General features: G+C 71.9%; 2 protein-coding genes across 6 annotated transcripts; one reads left to right on the plus strand and one right to left on the minus strand.

Annotated features, from left to right (window-relative positions):
• Positions 1 to 765: 765 nt before the first annotated feature.
• Positions 766 to 8,580, minus strand: NACC1 (nucleus accumbens associated 1). The gene is made up of 6 exons (XM_071800741.1): positions 8,458 to 8,580; positions 5,446 to 6,312; positions 4,075 to 4,251; positions 3,886 to 3,991; positions 3,710 to 3,807; positions 766 to 2,688 (listed from the first exon to the last, which is right to left on the minus strand). The coding sequence occupies exons 2-6, from the start codon at positions 6,290 to 6,292 to the stop codon at positions 2,426 to 2,428; spliced, it is 1,491 nt and encodes a 496-aa protein (XP_071656842.1). The 5' UTR covers positions 6,293 to 6,312; positions 8,458 to 8,580; the 3' UTR covers positions 766 to 2,425.
• A 110-nt stretch (positions 8,581 to 8,690) lies between these two features.
• Positions 8,691 to 17,113, plus strand: TRMT1 (tRNA methyltransferase 1). 5 transcript variants are annotated; one of them, XM_071800738.1, is made up of 16 exons: positions 8,691 to 8,786; positions 9,143 to 9,374; positions 9,445 to 9,500; positions 9,758 to 9,918; positions 10,665 to 10,852; positions 11,431 to 11,546; positions 12,107 to 12,219; positions 12,299 to 12,447; positions 12,533 to 12,616; positions 13,412 to 13,481; positions 13,583 to 13,717; positions 14,244 to 14,329; positions 14,915 to 15,023; positions 15,643 to 15,719; positions 16,536 to 16,655; positions 16,857 to 17,113. In XM_071800738.1, the coding sequence occupies exons 2-16, from the start codon at positions 9,196 to 9,198 to the stop codon at positions 17,095 to 17,097; spliced, it is 1,884 nt and encodes a 627-aa protein (XP_071656839.1). In that variant the 5' UTR covers positions 8,691 to 8,786; positions 9,143 to 9,195; the 3' UTR covers positions 17,098 to 17,113. The 5 variants fall into 5 exon arrangements, with proteins under 5 accessions (XP_071656839.1, XP_071656837.1, XP_071656838.1 ...); XM_071800736.1 differs by lacking the exon at positions 8,691 to 8,786 and adding an exon at positions 8,868 to 8,960; XM_071800737.1 differs by lacking the exons at positions 8,691 to 8,786; positions 15,643 to 15,719 and adding an exon at positions 8,868 to 8,960.
• Positions 17,114 to 17,427: the final 314 nt, after the last annotated feature.

Here is a 17,427-nt window from a genome sequence, read left to right on the forward strand (position 1 = left end):
AGAAGCCCCGCCCCCTGCCCCCGGCACCGCCGCGTGCAGCGCGACCTGCACGAGCCTTGCACGAGCACCGGGCCTTGCACGAGCGGCTCTTGCACGAGCACCGGGCCTTGCACGAGCACCGGGCCTTGCACGAGCGGCTCTTGCACGAGCACCGGGCCTGCGGGTGCACCGGGGTTCGCACGAGCCTTGCACGAGCACCAGGCCTTGCACGAGCACCGGGCCTTGCACGAGCGGCTCTTGCACGAGCACCGGGCCTTGCACGAGCACCGGGCCTTGCACGAGCGGCTCTTGCACGAGCACCGGGCCTTGCACGAGCACCGGGCCTTGCACGAGTGGCCCTTGCACGAGCAGCAGACCTGCGGGTGCACCGGGGTTCACACGAGCCTTGCACGAGCACCGGGCCTTGCACAAGTACTGGGCTTTGCACACGCACGCCGCTTTGCACAAGCGCATCACAGCCCCCACCGCCGCACCCCCCCTCACACACACGTCCCGCACTCCCCACATCCCCATTGACTCCCTGTGCACACACACGCGTGTGAGCTCCCCCATATCCCCCTGCACTCGCGTGTGCGAGCCCCTGACCCCCCCCGTGCACACGGTGTGAGCCCCCTTTCCCCTCCCCCCCTGCGCACACGCATGTGCGATCCCCTGTGGACCCCCGCGCACATGCGTGTGCGATCCCCCCGTGCCCCCCGTGCACACGTGTGTGCGATCCCCCCGTCCCCCCGCGCACACGCGCGTGCGAGCCCCCGGGGGGGGCGGTTAGAAAGTCGGTGTTTATTCCATCTCCCGCTATTCACAGGTACAGCAGTTCATGTGCAATTGGGGGGGGCACCGGGAGCCTCTTGGCACTTCAGCACACGGGACAGACACTGCGGCCCCCGGGTGGGGCGGGGGGGCCGGGCCGGGGGGAGCGCGAGCCCGGGGGGGGGTCCATGCTGCCGGGCCACGCGCCCCCCGCTCTGTACAGCGTGGGGGGGACGAGGAAAGGGGGGAGGGGGGGCAGTGGGGACCCCCCCGGGGAAACCACCACGGGGGAAACTGAGGCACGGGGGGACGGGGGGACCCAGGCGTCCGGGGTGTGGGGGGGGAGGGGGTGGGGGGTCCCTGTGTCCCCCCCGGGGAGCGGGGGGCGGGTAAGGCACTTCACCGGGGGGGGCTCTGCCGGGGGGGCCCGGACGCCTGGGTTCCCTCCCAGCCCCCCCACGGTGCCTCAGTTTCCCCCGTTGGGGTTGGAGTGAAGTGGGTGCGGAGCCCGGGGGGGGTCCCATATACCCTGCACCCCCCCCCCCAAATCACCCCCACCGGGATGCCCCCCCCCCACCGTGTCCCTGTCGCCCCCCCGGGAGACTCGTGTGTCCCCCCACCCCCGAGGACAGAGCGGGGGTCCCATCCTCACTGGGGGGGGCACGGACGGGTTCAACGCCGCCACCCCCAGCAGGGGGGGACACAAGGGACGCCCCTTTCTGCCGGGGGGGGAGCTGGGACAAGGGGGGGGCACCTGGGTGGTGCATACGGGGACACACGGGGACAGGGGACCTGGGGGGGACACACACGTCACCTGGAAGAGACTCCGGCCCCGGGGGGGACACAGGGGGGACACGGCGGGGGGGGACATGGGGGGGGACACGGGGGGGGACACGGGGGGGGACATGCGGGCGCCTGGGGAGACACCGGGATGGGGGGGACACACCGGGGGGGCCCAGGGAGCTGCCGGCCCCCGGGGGGACATGGGGGACACATGCGGTTGCCTGCAGAGACGGTGGCCCCGGGGGGACACGGGGGGGACGGGGGGGGCGGGAGAGACGCTGTCCCCAGGGAGGGGACACGGGGACCTCGTCAGCTCCCGGGGGGGGGGAGCAGTGCCCGGACCCCCCAAAACTGCCAGGGGGGCTCAGCTCAGCCCCCCCCAAATCCCATGAGGGGGTCCCAGGGGCCTCCCCAGGTGGGTCCCTGACCCCATTGGGGGTCCCTGTTCTGAGGGGGGGGTCCAGGGCCCTCCCCAGGTGGGTCCCTGACCCCATTGGGGGTCCCTTCTCCAATGGGGGGTCCTTGCCCCAATTGGGGGTCCCAGGCCCCTCTGTGGGGGGTCCCTGCCCCGATGGGGGGGTCCTTCCCCAACGGGGGGGCCCTGTCCCGATGGGGGGGTCCTTCCTTGATGGGGGATCCCTGCCCCAATGGGGGGGTCCAGGGCCCTCCCCAGGTGGGTCCCTTTCCCAACTGGGGGGGCCCCTGCCCCAAGTGGGGGGTCCCTGCCCCAACGGGGGGTCCCAGGGCCCTCTGTGGGGGGGTCCCTTCCCCAACTGGGGGGGTCCCTGCCCCAATTTGAGGGGGGTCCCTTCCCCGCTGGGGGGTCCGTCCCCCCTCACAGGTCCCTACCCGGCTCTGGGGGTCCCTCCTCCTCCTCCTCGCCCCGGGGGGGTCACTGCAGGGCGTCCCCCGGGGGCCCCCCCTCTGCGTCGTGCCGCGGGGTCTCGAAGGGGGGGGGCTCGTGGGGGGGCCCGTCGGGCTCCAGCTTGCCCGAGTCGCCGATGAAGCTGGGGTAGGGGTCCCCGTCGGCCATGAGCAGCTTGAGCTTGGGCATCCAGCTCTTGCGCACCACGCGCCGCGCGTTGGTGCACATGTCGGCCGCGATGGCGTTCATCTCGCTCTCCTTGAAGTTGGGGGCGAAGTTCTGGCAGTAAACTGGGGGGGGCACGGGCACGGGTGACGCGGGGGCCCTGGGTGCCCCCCCGCTGCGGTGCTGCTCCACGGGGGGGTTGGGGGCGGCGCAAAATTGGGGGTTCTTGGTAAGATTTACAGCCCAACGCGGGGCCCCGCGTCCCCTCTCCCTGGGGTTCCCCCAGCCCCGGGGTCCCCCTGTCCCCTGGGGTCCCCCCGTTTCCCCTCCCTGGGGTCCCCCCAGCCCCAGGGTCCCCATGTCCCCCAGGGTCACCCTGTCTCCCCTCTCAAGGGGTCCCCATGGTCCCCATGTCCCCTCTCTCTGGGTCCCCCCAGCCCCAGGGTCCCCCTGTCCCCTGGGGTCTCTCCATTTCCCCCTTCTGGGGTCCCCCCAGCCCCGGGGTCCCCATGTCCCCTCTCTCCGGTGTCCCCATCCCTGGGTCCCCCCACCCCTTCTCTCTGCTGTCCCCAGCTCCTGTGCACCCCCAACCCCGGACTCCCACTTTATTCCTACAGTTCTTTGTCCCTCGGTGTCCCTCATCCTGGGGGTGCCACCTCCACCCCAGGGTGTCCCCTGTCCCTGGGGCGTCCCTGGGGTGTCCCCTGTGCCTGGGGTGTCCCCTGTGCCTGGGGTGTCCCTGGTGTCCCTGGCCCCGGGGTGGCCCTGGGGTGTCCCCTGTGCCTGGGGTGTCCCCGGTGTCCCTGTCCCTGGGGTGTCACCTGTGCCTGGGGTGTCCCCGGTGTCCCTGGGGTGTCCCCTGTGCCTGGGGTGTCCCTGGTGTCCCTGGCCCCGGGGTGGCCCTGGGGTGTCCCCTGTGCCTGGGGTGTCCCCGGTGTCCCTGGGGTGTCCCCTGTGCCTGGGGTGTCCCCGGTGTCCCTGGGGTGTCCCCTGTGCTTAGGGTGTCCCTGTCCCTGGGGTGTCCCCTGTGCCTGGGGTGTCCCCGGTGTCCCTGTCCCTGGGGTGTCCCCTGTCCCCGTGGTGTCCCCGGTGTCCCTGTCCCTGGGGTGTCCCCGTGGTGTCCCCGGTGTCCCCGTCCCCGCTCACACTTGACGGCGTGCAGGACGCGGCTGTCCAGCGGTTTCCGGCTGGGGTCGTTGGTGGACGAGCGGATGCCGGTGCCGCAGCTGTTGGCCAGGGTGTTGCTGGGGGAAAACGGGGTGACAACCTGCGCGCGCCCCCCAGCACCCCGGAACCGCTCGGGGGGGCCCGGCGCAGCTCACCGGTCGAAGAAGGAGGCGAGGAGGCGGCGCAGCAGCACCTTGTGCCGCGTCCCCGCGCTGACGTGGCAGTTCATCAGCTGCGCCCGCGTGATGTACACGTTGGTGCCTGCGGGGACACGGGGTGAGCGAGGGGCGGGACCCCCAGCCGCCCGGGGACCCCCCGGGGACCCCCCGGGGACCCCCCCGTACCCGTGACCAGCTCCAGCTTCTCGGCGGGGTCGCCCTCGTCGTAGAGCTTGGGGTGGCAGCGGTTGCCGATCTGGGTGACGAGCTCGGCCGGGAGCGACGCCAGGTCCTGCCGGACCCGGGCACGGCTGCGCGACTCGGGGGCCCCCGCGTCCGGCAGCGCCTCCACCTTCTCGGTGGCTGCGGGGGACACGGGGGGACGGGGGGGTCGGCATCGTGGGGACCCCACCCCACTTTCCCCCCCGCAAACCCCCCTGTTCCCAGTGAGGGGACACAGGAGGACATGGGGGGGACATAGGGGGACACAGGAGGGTCAGCACTGCGGGGAGCCCACCCCGCATTCCCCCCTCCAAACCCCTGTTCCCACTGAGGGGACACAGGGGGACACGGGGGGGTCAGCACCACAGGGAGCCCACCCCACTTTCCCCCCCAAGCCCCTGTTCCCAGTGAGGGGACACAAAGGACACAGCAGCGGCTCCATTCACAACCCCATGTCCCACTCACAGCCCCGTGTCCCGCTCACAGCCCCGTGTCCCGCTCACAGCCCCGTGTCCCGCTCACGGCCCCGTGTCCCACTCACGGCCCCGTGTCCCATTCACAACCGCACGCTCCATTCACAGCCGCACGCTCCATTCACAACCACATACCCCAGGAAGCAGTGCCAGGAGGCGGAGCCTCACCAGACCACGCCCACAGGCAAGCCACTCCCATAGGGGGGTGGAGTGTCAGAAGGCCACACCCCCAAGCCACACCCCCCCAAGGGGTGGAGCCTGGTGTGCCACACCCAGTCCCCGAGGGTGGGGCTTCACCTGGGCACTCCACAGCTGTGGCCACGCCCATAAGGGGTGGGGTCAGAAGTCACACCCCTCATCCCCGCCCACTCACAACCACGCCCCCAGGGAGGTGGAGCCTCATATGACCACACCCCCTCCCAAACCACACCCCTAGGGCAGGGCCTCATGCAGCCACACCCAGTGGGTGGAGTTCTCACTAACCACACCCGTTGTGGGCGGAGCATTGGCTGGCCACACCCCCACAGACAGCCCCTTGGATGACCACACCCCACAATGGGTGGAGCATCTCACCCACACCCAGTGGGCGGTGCTCTTATAGACCACGCCTCCAATGGGTGGGGTCTCCACTGACCACACCCCCTCCTCAAACCACACCCAAGTTATGGTGCCTCCCAACCACACCCCATGGGCGGGGCCTCCCGGCCACACCCAGTAGGCGGTGCTCTTGTAGACCACACCCACACTAGGTGGAGTCTCAGCTGACCACACCCCCTCCCCAAACCACACCCAAGTTACGGCGCCTCCCAACGACACCCCATGGGCGGGGTCTCCCGGCCACACCCCCTGGGCGGGGCCTCACCTGCGGGCCCCACGTTCATCATGCTGTACATGGTGTACATGTTGCAGATCTGGCGGTACTGCTCGTCCGAGCCCTCCTCGGCGCCCTCCTCCTCCTCGTCCTCCTCGGGGAAGGAGCCGGGGCTGTCGCTGGTGTAGGCGCTGGAGGTGCCGCCGGGGCTGGTCTGGTCGGCCGCGCTCGGCCCCGCCGTCCCCGTCCCCGTCCCCGCCGCCGCCGTGGCCCGCGCCGCCTCGGGCGCCGAGAACTTGGCCATCTTGCGGCTGCCGTTGCCGCCGTTGCCGCCGTCCTTGCCGTCCCAGAAGCGCTTGACCACGAAGGTGCACTGCACGGCGTCGGGCTCGCCCTGCTCCGTCTTCACCCGCGACACCAGCGGCAGCGCCGCCGGCGGCCACGCCGAGCTCTGCGCCGCCGGGCTCTGCGGCTCCGAGGACGGCGTCTCCTCGCCGTGCAGCCCCTGCGAGTCGCAGCTGGGCGAGCTGACCTTGAGGAAGAACTCGGTGCCCTTCTCCATGATCTCCTGGATCTGCAGGAAGCCGGCGGTGTACATGAGCAGGAACTGGTCGCCCACGTTCATGCTGAGGCGGCCGGTGTAGCAGAAGCTGAGGATCTGCTGGAACGACTGCGGCTGCACCGCGGGCGGCAGCTCCACCACCGCGCTCTTGCTGCTGTTGAAGAGGTCGCGGAAGTAGGAGCTGCTGGCGGCCAGCACGGCGCGGTGCGCCTTGAACGCGTGGCCCTTCACCACCACCGAGACGTCGCAGAACAGCCCCTGCAGCCGCTGCTCGTTCAGGCACTCCAGCACCCCGTTCCCGAAGTTGGGGATCTCCAGCTGCAGCAGCTGCGCCATGCCGGGCGCCACGGGGGGGCCTGCGGGGGCGGAGAAACGGGGACAGGGACGGGGGGACACGGGGACAGGGATATGGGGGACACGGGGGGACAGGGACATGGGGGACACAGGGCAAGGACAGGGACATGGGGGACACAGAGAAACGTGGGGACAGGGATATGGCGGATGTGGGGGGACAGGGATATGGGGGACACGGGGCAAGGGAGACACGGGGAGACATGAAGGGACACGGGGGACATGGGGGGAGAGGGATATGGGGGACATGGGGGGACACGGGGACAGGGATATGGGGGACATGGGGGGACAGGGATATGGGGGACACAGGGCAAGGGGGCACAGGGGGACATGGGGGGACACGGGGGGACATGGAAAAACGTGGGGACAGGGATATGGGGGACACGGGGGGACAGGGATATGGGGGACATGGGGCAAAGTGGCACAGGGGGACATGGGGGGACATGGGGGGACACAGGGCAAGGAGGACATGGGGGACAGGGATACGGGACATGGGGGACAGGGATATGGGGGACACGGGGCAAGGGTGACATGGGGGAGACAGGGGGACATGGGGGGACAGGGATATGGGGGACACAGGGCAAGGGGGACATGGGGGGACATGGGGGGACGTGGGGGACGTGGGGGGACGTGGGGGGACGTGGGGACAGGGATATAGGGGACACGGGGGAACATGGGGGACACAGGGGGACATGGGGAGACATGGGGGAGACAGGGGGACGTGGGGACAGGGATATAGGGGACACGGGGGGACATGGGGGACACGGATACAGGGCATGGGGAACACGGGGGGATGTGGGGGACAGGGACATGGGGGGACATGGGGACACAGACACGGGGGACATGGAGTGACATAGGGACAGGGATACAGGGCATGGGGGACACAGGGGGACGGGGGGACAGGGATACAGGGCATAGGGGACAGGGATATAGGGCATGGGGGACATGGGGGGATATGGGGGACAGGGACATGGGGGACACGGAGGGACATGTGGGACAGGGATAGGAGACATGGGGGACGTGGAAACGTGAGGGACAGGGATACGGGACATGGGGGACACGTGGGGACACGTGGGGACACAGGGAACAGGTGGGGACACGGGGACAGGGATACAGAAAGATGGGGGCAGACATAAGGACATGGGGACAGAAACGGGGGGCACGGGGGACACGTGGGGACATGGGGACAGGGACACAGGTACAGAGGGAAACGGACAGGCATGGAGGACATGGGGACAAGGATATGGGGTGTGGGGACACGAAGGGACACATGGGGACACGTGGGGACACGAAGGGACACGAAGGGACACGAGGGCCGGGGACACAGGGAGGGGAGCAGGGGGGGACGTTTGGGGACAGGGACGGGCGAGCAGAGACACGGGGGGGACAGACGGGGGCACCGGGACTCAGACACGGCTGGGGGGGCCAGTTCCCCCCACCCCCCCAGCCTGGGACCCCAGTTCCCCCCACCCCCCCAGTTTGGGTCCCCAGTTCCCCCCATCCCCCCAGTTTGGGTCCCCAGTTTCCCCCATCCCCCCAGTTTGGGTCCCCAGCACCTCCACCCCCCCCAGTTTGGGTCCCCAGTTCCCCCCATCCCCCCAGTTTGGGACCCCAGTTCCCCCCATCCCCCCAGTTTGGGTCCCCAGCCCCCCCACCCCCCCAGCCTGGGACCCCAGTTCCCCCCACCCCCCCAGTTTGGGTCCCCAGTTCCCCCACCCCCCAGTTCGGGTCCCCAGAACAACCCCGATGCCGGGGGGGTAAACCCGGGGGGGCTGAGGAGACGCGGCCGCTCGGCGGGGGGGGCCGGGACCTGGGGCGCAGGGGGGCCCTCCGGGTGGGGGAGCACAGAGACCCCCCCCCCCAATTCCGTGGCGAACGGGGCTTCCCCAGCCCGGGGGCGGGGGGAATGGGGGATCCCCCAGCGTGGGGGCGGGGCCCCAGCCGGGGGGGGCACCCGAATTTATGGGGGGGGCGGTGAATCCCCCGTCCCCGTGGGGGGAGGAGGACCCAAAGCGCGGGGGGGTGGGGGGGGGGGGAAGGTTCCGCAGGCCCGGGGAGCGGGGGGGGGGCAGGCAAGGGGGGGTGGCGAGGCCTGGGGGGGGGGCAGGGCCCGGGGGGCGGGCGCAGGGCCGGGGGGGCCCCGCCCTTACCGGAGGCCGCGGGGGGCGCGCGCGGGGGCTGCGGGCGCTCCCGGTCCCGCTGCCGGTGCCGTCCCGGGCCCCGCGGCGCTCAGCGGCCATTCATTGTGCGGCAGGCGGAGCAGCCGAGCGCCGAGCGCCCGCACCTTCCCCGGCGCGCCCGCCGCGCGTGCGCCGCGCGCCCCAGGCGCCACCAGCCGAGCGCCGAGCGCCCTTCCTCCTACCCCCCCCCCGCTTCCCGGCGCTATTGGCGACAAGCGCAGCGCCCCCCACACACACCGCGGGGTCTTTCCGGGCTGGGGAAGCCCCCCCGGGGGGGTCAGCCCGGGATCTCCCACCCGGTATCAGATTTCGCGGCCGTGTAAGGTGGGGTGGGGGGGGAGGGCGGGAGCTTTGTGACCCTCGCCGGGCGCCGTCGCTCCGCCCGCGGGTCACGTGCTCGCGCGGCGCCGCCAAGATGGCGGCGGCCGTGTAAGGGGGCGGCGCGCGGAGGATGCGCGCGGCGGCGCGCGCGGGTGAGCGGCCGGGACCGGGGGGGGGCGGGGCCTGGAGTGGCGTGGGGGCGGGGCCACCGGGAGAGGCGGGGCCTGGCTCGGGGGCGGGGCCTGGCGGGGTTCGGCGCGCCCGGCACGTCCCGCGCCACGTGGGGTCCGTGTGTCCCCCGCCCGGGACCGGATTGACACCCCAACCCCCCCAGCCTTCAGCACCTTCCGCCGCGGCCTCCCGGGCGCCCCCCGCGCTCCCCCCGCCATGGCCGAGGCCTCCGCGCCCCCCCCGGGCGCTCAGGACCCCCCCGGGCCCGCCCCGGGCGCTCAGGACCCCCCCGCGCCGGGGGAGATGCTGGTGAGCGAGGGGGCGGCCACGATCGTGCTGCCCGGGGACAGCGGCGTCTTCTACAACCCGGTGCAGGGGTTCAACCGGGACCTCACGTGAGCGGGGGCCGGGGGGGGGGCGGGGGGGGGTGCCCCCCCCGGGCCGCTGACACCGTGTCCCCCCCAGCTGTGCCGTGGTGACCGAATTCGCGCGGCTGCAGCTGGAGCGCAAGGGGATCAGGGGTAGGTACGGGGGGGGCACCGGCTCCTGGGCCCCCCGGGGTGTCCCCACCCCCTGGGACCCCCCCAGGTCCCCTGAACCGCCCGGGGTCCCCTGAACCCCCCCCAGGTGTCCCCACCCCCTGTGGCCCCCCCGGGTCCCCTGACCCCCCCGGGGTGTCCCCACCCCCTGGGACCCCCCCCGGGTCCCCTGACCCTCCCCGGGGTGTCCCCACCCCCTGTGGCCCCCCCGGGTCCCCTCTGTCACCCCCATTTTGCAGTTGTGCTCCCCGGGGAGGAGCAGCCGGCCGGGGGTGCCCCCCCCGCAGCCGAGAACGGGGTCGCAGGGGCCACGGGGGACACGACCACGGGGGACACGACCACGGGGGACACCGGCGTCCCCATGGCCATGCGGACGGCGAGACCGGGAGAAGTGTGCGAGGTGGGGGGCACGGGGGGGGCACAGGGGACGGGGGGGACAGGGGCTGGGGGGCACAGGGGACGGGGGGCACAGGGGACGGGGGGCACAGGGGCTGGGATGTCACCCCTGTCCTTGTTCCTGTGGGGGCTCTCTGTCCCCACTGGGGGGTTCCTGTCACAGGGGGGTCCCTGTCCCCACTGGGGGGTTCTTGTTTCTATGGGGGGGTCCCTGTCGCAGGGGGGGCTGCGGGTGCTTGAGGCCTTGGCTGCCTTGGGGTGTCCCTGTGGGGGGTCCCTGTCCCTGTGTGGTGTCCCTGTCCATGTGGGGTGTCCCTGTCCATGTGGGGGGTCCCTGTCCCACTGGGGGGTCCCTGTCCCTGTGGGGGGTCCCTGTCCCTATGGGGGGTCCCTGTCGCAGGGGGGGTCCCTGTCCCACTGGGGGGTCCCTGTCCCACTGGGGGTCCCTGTCCCTGTGTGGTGTCCCTGTCCCACTGGGGTGTCCCTGTCCCACTGGGGGTCCCTGTCCCTGTGTGGTGTCCCTGTCCCACTGGGGGTCCCTGTCGCAGGGGGGGTCCCTGTCCCACTGGGGGTCCCTGTCCCACTGGGGGTTCCTGTCCCTGTGTGGTGTCCCTGTCCCACTGGGGGTCCCTGTCCCACTGGGGGTCCCTGTCCCTGTGGGGTGTCCCTGTCCCACTGGGGGTCCCTGTCCCACTGGGGGGTCCCTGTCCCACTGGGGGTCCCTGTCCCACTGGGGGGTCCGTGTCGCAGGGGGGGCTGCGGGTGCTGGAGGCCCTGGCCGCCTCGGGTCTCCGCTCCATCCGCCTGGCGCGCGAGGTGCCCGGGCTGGTGGCCGTGGTGGCCAACGACGTGGCCCCCGCCGCGGCCGCGCTCATCGCCCGCAACGTCGCCCGCAACGGCGCGGGGGCCCTGGTCACCCCCAGCGCGGCCGACGCCAGGTGACCCCCCCCCCCCCGCCCCCCCGCGGGGGCTCCCACTGCTCCCTGGGGAGGGGGGTTGGAGGGGGTGTCCCCATGGAGGGGGGGTTGGAGGGGGTGTCCCCATGGGGGGGGGGGGTTGGAGGGGGTGTCCCCACGGGGGGGGGTTAGAGGGGGTGTCCCCATGTGGGGGGGTTGGAGGGGGTGTCCCCACGGGGGGGGGTTGGATGGGGTGTCCCCATGGGGGGGTAAGAGGGGGTGTCCCCATGGGGGTGGTTGGAGGGGATGTCCCCATGTGGGGGGGTTGGAGGGGGTGTCCCCATGGGGGGGTCAGGGCTGTCCCCATGTGGGGGGGTTGGAGGGGGTGTCCCCATGTGGGGGGGTTGGAGGGGGTGTCCCCATGGGGGGGTCAGGGCTGTCCCCATGTGGGGGGGTAAGAGGGGGTGTCCCCCCCCAGCCCACACCCTCAAAGTGGGGGGGGGCGGTTTGTGGGGACCCCCCAGTCCCTCCCAGTCCCTCCTGCTCAGGGTCACTGGGGGTTCCCAAGCCCTGGGGGGGTCTCGGGGACCCCGGCGGGGGGGCTGATTTGTCCCCCCCAGGATGCTGATGTACGAGGCCAAGGCCGCCCGCGCGCCCTTCGACGTCATCGACCTTGACCCCTACGGCAGCCCCGCCCCCTTCCTGGATGCGGCCGTGCAGGCCGTGAGCGACGGGGGTGAGGGGGGGCAGGCGCTGGGGTGGGGGTCCCGGGATGGGGGGACTCGGGATGGGGGGGTCCCAGGATGGGGGGACTCAGAATGGAGGGTTCCAGGATGGGGGGGGGGGTGTCTCTGGGGTGGGGAGGACTGAGGATGGGGGGGTCCTAAGATGGGGGGGTCTCTGGGATGGGGGGGTCCCAGGATGGGGGGGTCCCAAGATGGGGGGGGGGTCTCTGGGATGGGGAGGACTCAAGATGGGGGGGGTCTCTGGGGTGGGGGGACTCAGGACGGGAGGCATCTTTGAGATGGGGAGGACTCAGGATGGGGGGGGGTCCCGGGATGGGGGGGTCCCAGGATGGGGGGTCTCAGGATAAGGGGGTCTCTGGGGTGGGGGTGGGGTCTCTGGGATGGGGAGGACTCAGGATTGGGGGGGGTCCTAGGATGGGGGGGGGGGCTCTCTGAGGTGGGGGGACTCAGGATTGGGGGGGGGGGTCCTCTGGGGTGGGGGGATTCAGGATGGGGGGGGGTCCCAGCATGGGGGGATTCAGGATGGGGGGTCACCCCCCGCGCCCCCCAGGGCTGCTGTGCGTCACCTGCACCGACATGGGGGTGCTGGCCGGGAACAGCCCCGAGACCTGCTTCGGCAAGTACGGCGCCGTGTCGCTCAAGGCCAAGTTCTGCCACGAGATGGTGGGTCCGGGGGGTCCCGGGGGGGGTCCCGGGGGGTCCCGGGGTGGGGGCGCAGGCTCAGGCCCCCCCGCGCCCCCAGGCGCTGCGCATCGTGCTGCGCAGCCTGCAGGCGCACGCCAACGTCTACCAGCGCGTGGTGGCGCCGCTGCTGAGCCTCAGCGCCGACTTCTACGTGCGCGTCTTCGTGCGCGTGTTCGGGGGCCAGGCCAAGGTCAAGGGCGCTGCCAGGTGAGGGGGGGCGTGCGGGGCTGGGGGGGGGGCGGGGGGGGTGGCCCGTGCCCCTCTGACCCCCCCGCTGTGGTTGGGTTGGCAGCAAACAGGCGCTGGTGTTTCACTGCGGGGGCTGCGGCTCCCACCACCTGCAGCCCATGGGGAGGGCGACGCAGCACGGAGTGGGGTACGGGGGGGCTGGGGGTACGGGGGTAATGGGGGGTACAGGGTATGGGGGTATGGGGGGTACAGGGGGGCTGGGGGTACGGGGGTAATGGGGGTACGGGGGGGCTGGGGGTACGGGGGTAATGGGGGGTACGGGGGGGCTGGGGGTACGGGGGTAATGGGGGGTACAGGGGGGCTGGGGGTACGGGGGTAATGGGGGGTACGGAGGGGCTGGGGGTACGGGGGTAATGGGGGGTACAGGGGTAATGGGGGTACAGGGGTAATGGGGGGTACGGGGGTAATGGGGGGTACGGGGGTAATGGGGGGTACGGGGGGCTGGGGGTACAGGGGTAATGGGGGGTACAGGGGGGCTGGGGGTACGGGGGTAATGGGGGGGCTGGGGGGGGTACAGGGAGGGGGGAGGGAGGGACTTGGGGGGAAGGGTCTGGGATGGGGGGCTCTGGGATGGCCGGGGGGTCCCAGGGTGGTGCGGGGTGCCCTGGGATATGGGGTCCCAGGATGGGAGGGGGGTCTGGGGTGGGGGATCCTGGGATGAAGGGGGGATCTGGGATAGTGGGGGGGGTCTGGGATATGGGGTCCTGGGATTGGGGGGAGGGTCTGGGGTGGTGGGGGGTGCTCTGGGATATGGAGTCTCGGGATGGGGGGGTCCCAGGATGGGGGGAATTTCTGGGATGGGGGAATCTCTGGGATTGGGGGTCCCAGGATGGGGAGGGCTCAGGTTGGGGGAGGTGGTCTCAGTCTGGGGGGTCTCTGGGGTAGGGCGGGGGTGTCACCCCCTGCTTTCCCCCCACCCCAGGTTCAAGTTCGGGGTGGCCACGGGGCCACCGGTGGGTCCCACCTGCGAGTTCTGCCAGCACCGGCACCAGGTGGGGTGTCCCCTGTGCCCCCCCGCGTCCCCCCCCGCGTCCCCCCCCGTGTCCCCCCCTGTCCCCCCGTCCCCCCGCGTCCCCTGACCCCGTGTCCCCAGGTGGGGGGGCCCATCTGGGCCGCCCCCCTGCACGACGTCCCCTTTGTGGAGCGGGTGCTGGCGGCGCTGGAGCGGAACCCGGGGAGGTTCGCGACCGAGGGCCGAATGCGGGGGGTGCTGAGCGTGGTCACCGAGGTGAGGGGACAGTGGGGACACCGGGGGGACGTTGGGGACACCGGGGGGACACCGGGACAGGGGTGCTGAGCGTGGTCACCGAGGTGAGGGGACACTGGGGACACCGGGGGGACACCAGGACAGGGGTGGTGAGCGTGGTCACCAAGGTGAGGGGACACTGGGGACACCGGGGGGACATTGGGGACACCGGGGGGACACAGGGACGAGGGAACATTGAAGGGACATTGGGGACACAGGGACAGGGGTGTTTCAGCGTCATGACCGGTGTGGGGGGCCCCTGGGGACATTGGGGACACAGGGACAGGGGTGTCTCAGCATCATGACCGGTGTGGGGGGCCCCTGGGGACATTGGGGACACGGGGACAGGGGTGTTTCAGCGTCATGACCGGTGTGGGGGGACCCCGGGGACATTGGGGACACAGGGACAGGGGTGTCTCAGCGTCATGACCGGTGTGGGGGGCCCTGGGGACCCGGGGGGCGGCCCGGCTCCGGAAGGTGACGCTGCCTGTGTCTCCGCTGGGGACAGGAGCTCAGCAGCGTCCCCCTGTACCACACGCTGGACGGGCTCAGCAGCACCATCCGCAGCAACACCCCCTCCCTGCTGCAGCTGCGGTACGGCCCCCCCCAAAAAACACCCCAAACCAACACCCTGAACCCCCCAAACCAACACCCCCTCCCTGCTGCAGCTGCGGTACGGCCCCCCCCAAAAAACACCCAAACCAACACCCAAACCAACCCCCAAACCAACACCCCCTCCCTGCTGCAGCTGCGGTACGGCCCCCCCCCCCAAAAAACACCCAAACCAACCCCCAAACCAACACCCCCTCCCTGCTGCAGCTGTGGTACGGCCCCCTCACCCCAAAACCCCGGGGGGGTCCCCCGACCCCAAACCCCCCTCCTCCAGACCCTCCCCACCCCAAACCCCCACCCCAAAACCCTGGGGGTCCCCCAGACTCCCCCACCCCAACCCTCCCCTCCCCCAGACCCCCACCCCGAACCCCCGGGGGGGTCACCGAGACCTCCCCCAACCCCAAAACCCCCGGGGGGCTCCCCCAGACCCTCCCTGACCCCAAAACCCCTCAGGGGGCTCCCCCAAACCCCCCCTCCCCTCCAAACCCCCCAGACCCCCAAACCCCCCGGGGGCTCTCCCAGACCCCCTGAGGTCCCCAAACCCCCGGGGGGTCCCCGTGTCCCCAGGTCCGCTCTGCTCCACGCCGGCCACCGCGTCTCGCTGTCCCACGCCTGCAGGAACGCGGTCAAAACCGACGCCCCCCCCGCCGTGCTCTGGGACATCATGCGCTGCTGGGTGAGATGGGGACCCCCAGACCCCCCCTGACCCCCCCCCGGGACCCCCAGACCCCCCCGTGTCACCCCCACCGTGCTCTGGGACATCATGCGCTGCTGGGTGAGATGGGGACCCCCCAGACCCCCCCTGGGACCCCCCGAGTCCCCCCCGCCGTGCTCTGGGACATCATGCGCTGCTGGGTGAGATGGGGACCCCCAGACCCCCCCTGACCCCCCCCCGGGACCCCCAGACCCCCCCGTGTCCCCCCCGCCGTGCTCTGGGACATCATGCGCTGCTGGGTGAGATGGGGACCCCCAGACCCCCCCCGGGACCCCCCGACCCCCCCGTGTCCCCCCCGCCGTGCTCTGGGACATCATGCGCTGCTGGGTGAGATGGGGACCCCCCAAACCCCCCCAGGACCCCCTGAGTCCCCCCTGCTGTGCTCTGGGACATCACGCGCTGCTGGGTGAGATGGGGACCCCCCCAGACCCCCCCCAGGGCCCCCCGACCCCCCCATGTCACCCCCACTGTGCTCTGGGACATCATGCGCTGCTGGGTGAGATGGGGGGCTCGGGCACCCCCGGACCCCCCAGACCCCCCCCAGACCCCCCCCAGACCCCCTGACCCCCGTGTCCCCCAGGCCAAGACGCAGGCGGTGAAGCGCGAGCGCCTCCCCGATGCCAGCCCGGCCGCGCGGATCCTGGCCGTGGAGCCCACGTAGGACCCCAAGGCCCCTGACCCCAAACCCCCTGACCCCCCAAAACCCACCCTGACCCCCCCAAACCCCACCCTGACCCCCCCAAACCCACCCTGACCCCCAAACCCCCTGACCCCCCAAACCCCACCCTGACCCCCCAAAACCCACCCTGACCCCCAAACCCCACCCTGACCCCCCAAAACCCCCCCAAACCCACCCTGACCCCCCAAACTCCCCCCAAAACCCACCCTGACCCCCCAAACCCCCCTGACCCCCCAAACTCCCACCAAAACCCACCCTGACCCCCCCCAAGTCCCTGTGACCCCCCAAAACCCACCCTGAACCCCCAAAACCCCCCGTGATCCCCCCAAACCCCCCCCCCAGGCTGCAGGCGTCCTTCGCGCTGCACCCCAATGCCAACCCTGACCCCCCAAACCCCCTGACCCCCCAAACCCCCCAGGCTGCAGGCGTCCTTCGCGCTGCACCCCGACGCCAACCCCTGGTCCCAAACCCCCGTGACCCCCCCAAACCCCCCTGACCCCCAAACCCCCTGACCCCCCAGGCTGCAGGCGTCCTTCGCGCTGCACCCCGACGCCAACCCCTGGTCCCAAACCCCCGTGACCCCCCTGACCCCCCAAACCTGACCCCCCAGGCTGCAGGCGTCCTTCGCGCTGCACCCCGACGCCAACCCCTGGTCCCAAACCCCCCTGACCCCCCTGACCCCCAAACCCCCTGACCCCCCCAGGCTGCAGGCGTCCTTCGCGCTGCACCCCGACGCCAACCCCTGGTCCCAAACCCCCGTGACCCCCCTGACCCCCCAAACCTGACCCCCCCAGGCTGCAGGCGTCCTTCGCGCTGCACCCCGACGCCAACCCCTGGTCGCGCCGCCGCGGGCTCACGCGCTTCCCCGAGAACCCCGAAGCCTTTTGGGGGCCCAAGGCCAAGGCCAAGCCCGGGTGAGGAGGGGGCGGCTTGGGGGGGGTGTGACTTGGGGGCTCATTTTGGGGCACCCCCCTCAAACCTTCCCGAGAGCCCCCGCCCGTATTTTGCCAAGATGAATAAGGACCCCACAACAGGGGGGTCCCTTGTTCTCTCTTGGCGGGGGAACCTTTTATTCCCGCCCCCCCCCATCATCACCGCCGCCCCCTCCCCTCCAGGGGCGGCATCTGCCCCTCCCTGCAGGAGAAACGGAAGCGGCTGCAGAACAAACGGACGCGGACGGACACGGGGACGGACGCACGGATGGACACGGGGACGACGGACGGGGCCCGGACCGCCCCCTGCAAACGGCCCCGCGAGGCCGCGGGGGGGGAACGGGAATCGGAGGCGGGGGCGGGAATGGGAGGGGGGGGCGCCGGGGAGCCCCCAGGCGCTGCGCCCCCCCCCGGCGCCGATTAAACCGCTGCTGAGCGCACCGCGTGTGGTCAATGCGCTCGGGGAGAACGCGGAGCCAATGGCGTGCGGCAGCTCCCCAAGCCCCGCCCCCGCCGAGGCGTGATGGGTGGAGGCGCCGAGACGGGCAGCTCTCTCCTCCAATGAGCTCCTCCCAGCCCGTTTTACCACCGTTCCTGCTCCCCAGACCCCCCAATTCCCTCCACACCGGGTCCCCCCCAAACCCGGGGGGTCCATCCCCCCCTCTGCCCGCTCACACGGGGGCTCCGAGCAGGATCCACCCCCCAAGCACATGTGAGCCACAACGACCGCCAGCTCTGCGCCCCTTTATTGTCC

This window comes from Patagioenas fasciata, chromosome 32, assembly GCF_037038585.1.
Source record: "Patagioenas fasciata isolate bPatFas1 chromosome 32, bPatFas1.hap1, whole genome shotgun sequence".
Classification (NCBI taxonomy): Eukaryota; Metazoa; Chordata; class Aves; order Columbiformes; family Columbidae; genus Patagioenas; species Patagioenas fasciata.

Coding starts and splice junctions, on each gene's coding strand:
- NACC1 (XM_071800741.1), bottom strand. CDS start 6,292: ATGGCGCAGCTGCTGCAGCTGGAGATCCCCAACTTCGGGAACGGGGTG. Junction 3,992..4,074: donor GAAGCTGGAGCTGGTCACGG/GTACGGGGGGGT, acceptor GTGTCCCCGCAG/GCACCAACGTGTACATCACG. Junction 3,808..3,885: donor CTCGCCTCCTTCTTCGACCG/GTGAGCTGCGCC, acceptor GTTTTCCCCCAG/CAACACCCTGGCCAACAGCT.
- TRMT1 (XM_071800736.1), top strand. CDS start 8,939: ATGCGCGCGGCGGCGCGCGCGG. Junction 9,919..10,664: donor GACCGGGAGAAGTGTGCGAG/GTGGGGGGCACG, acceptor TCCGTGTCGCAG/GGGGGGCTGCGGGTGCTGGA. Junction 12,220..12,298: donor CCAAGTTCTGCCACGAGATG/GTGGGTCCGGGG, acceptor CCGCGCCCCCAG/GCGCTGCGCATCGTGCTGCG.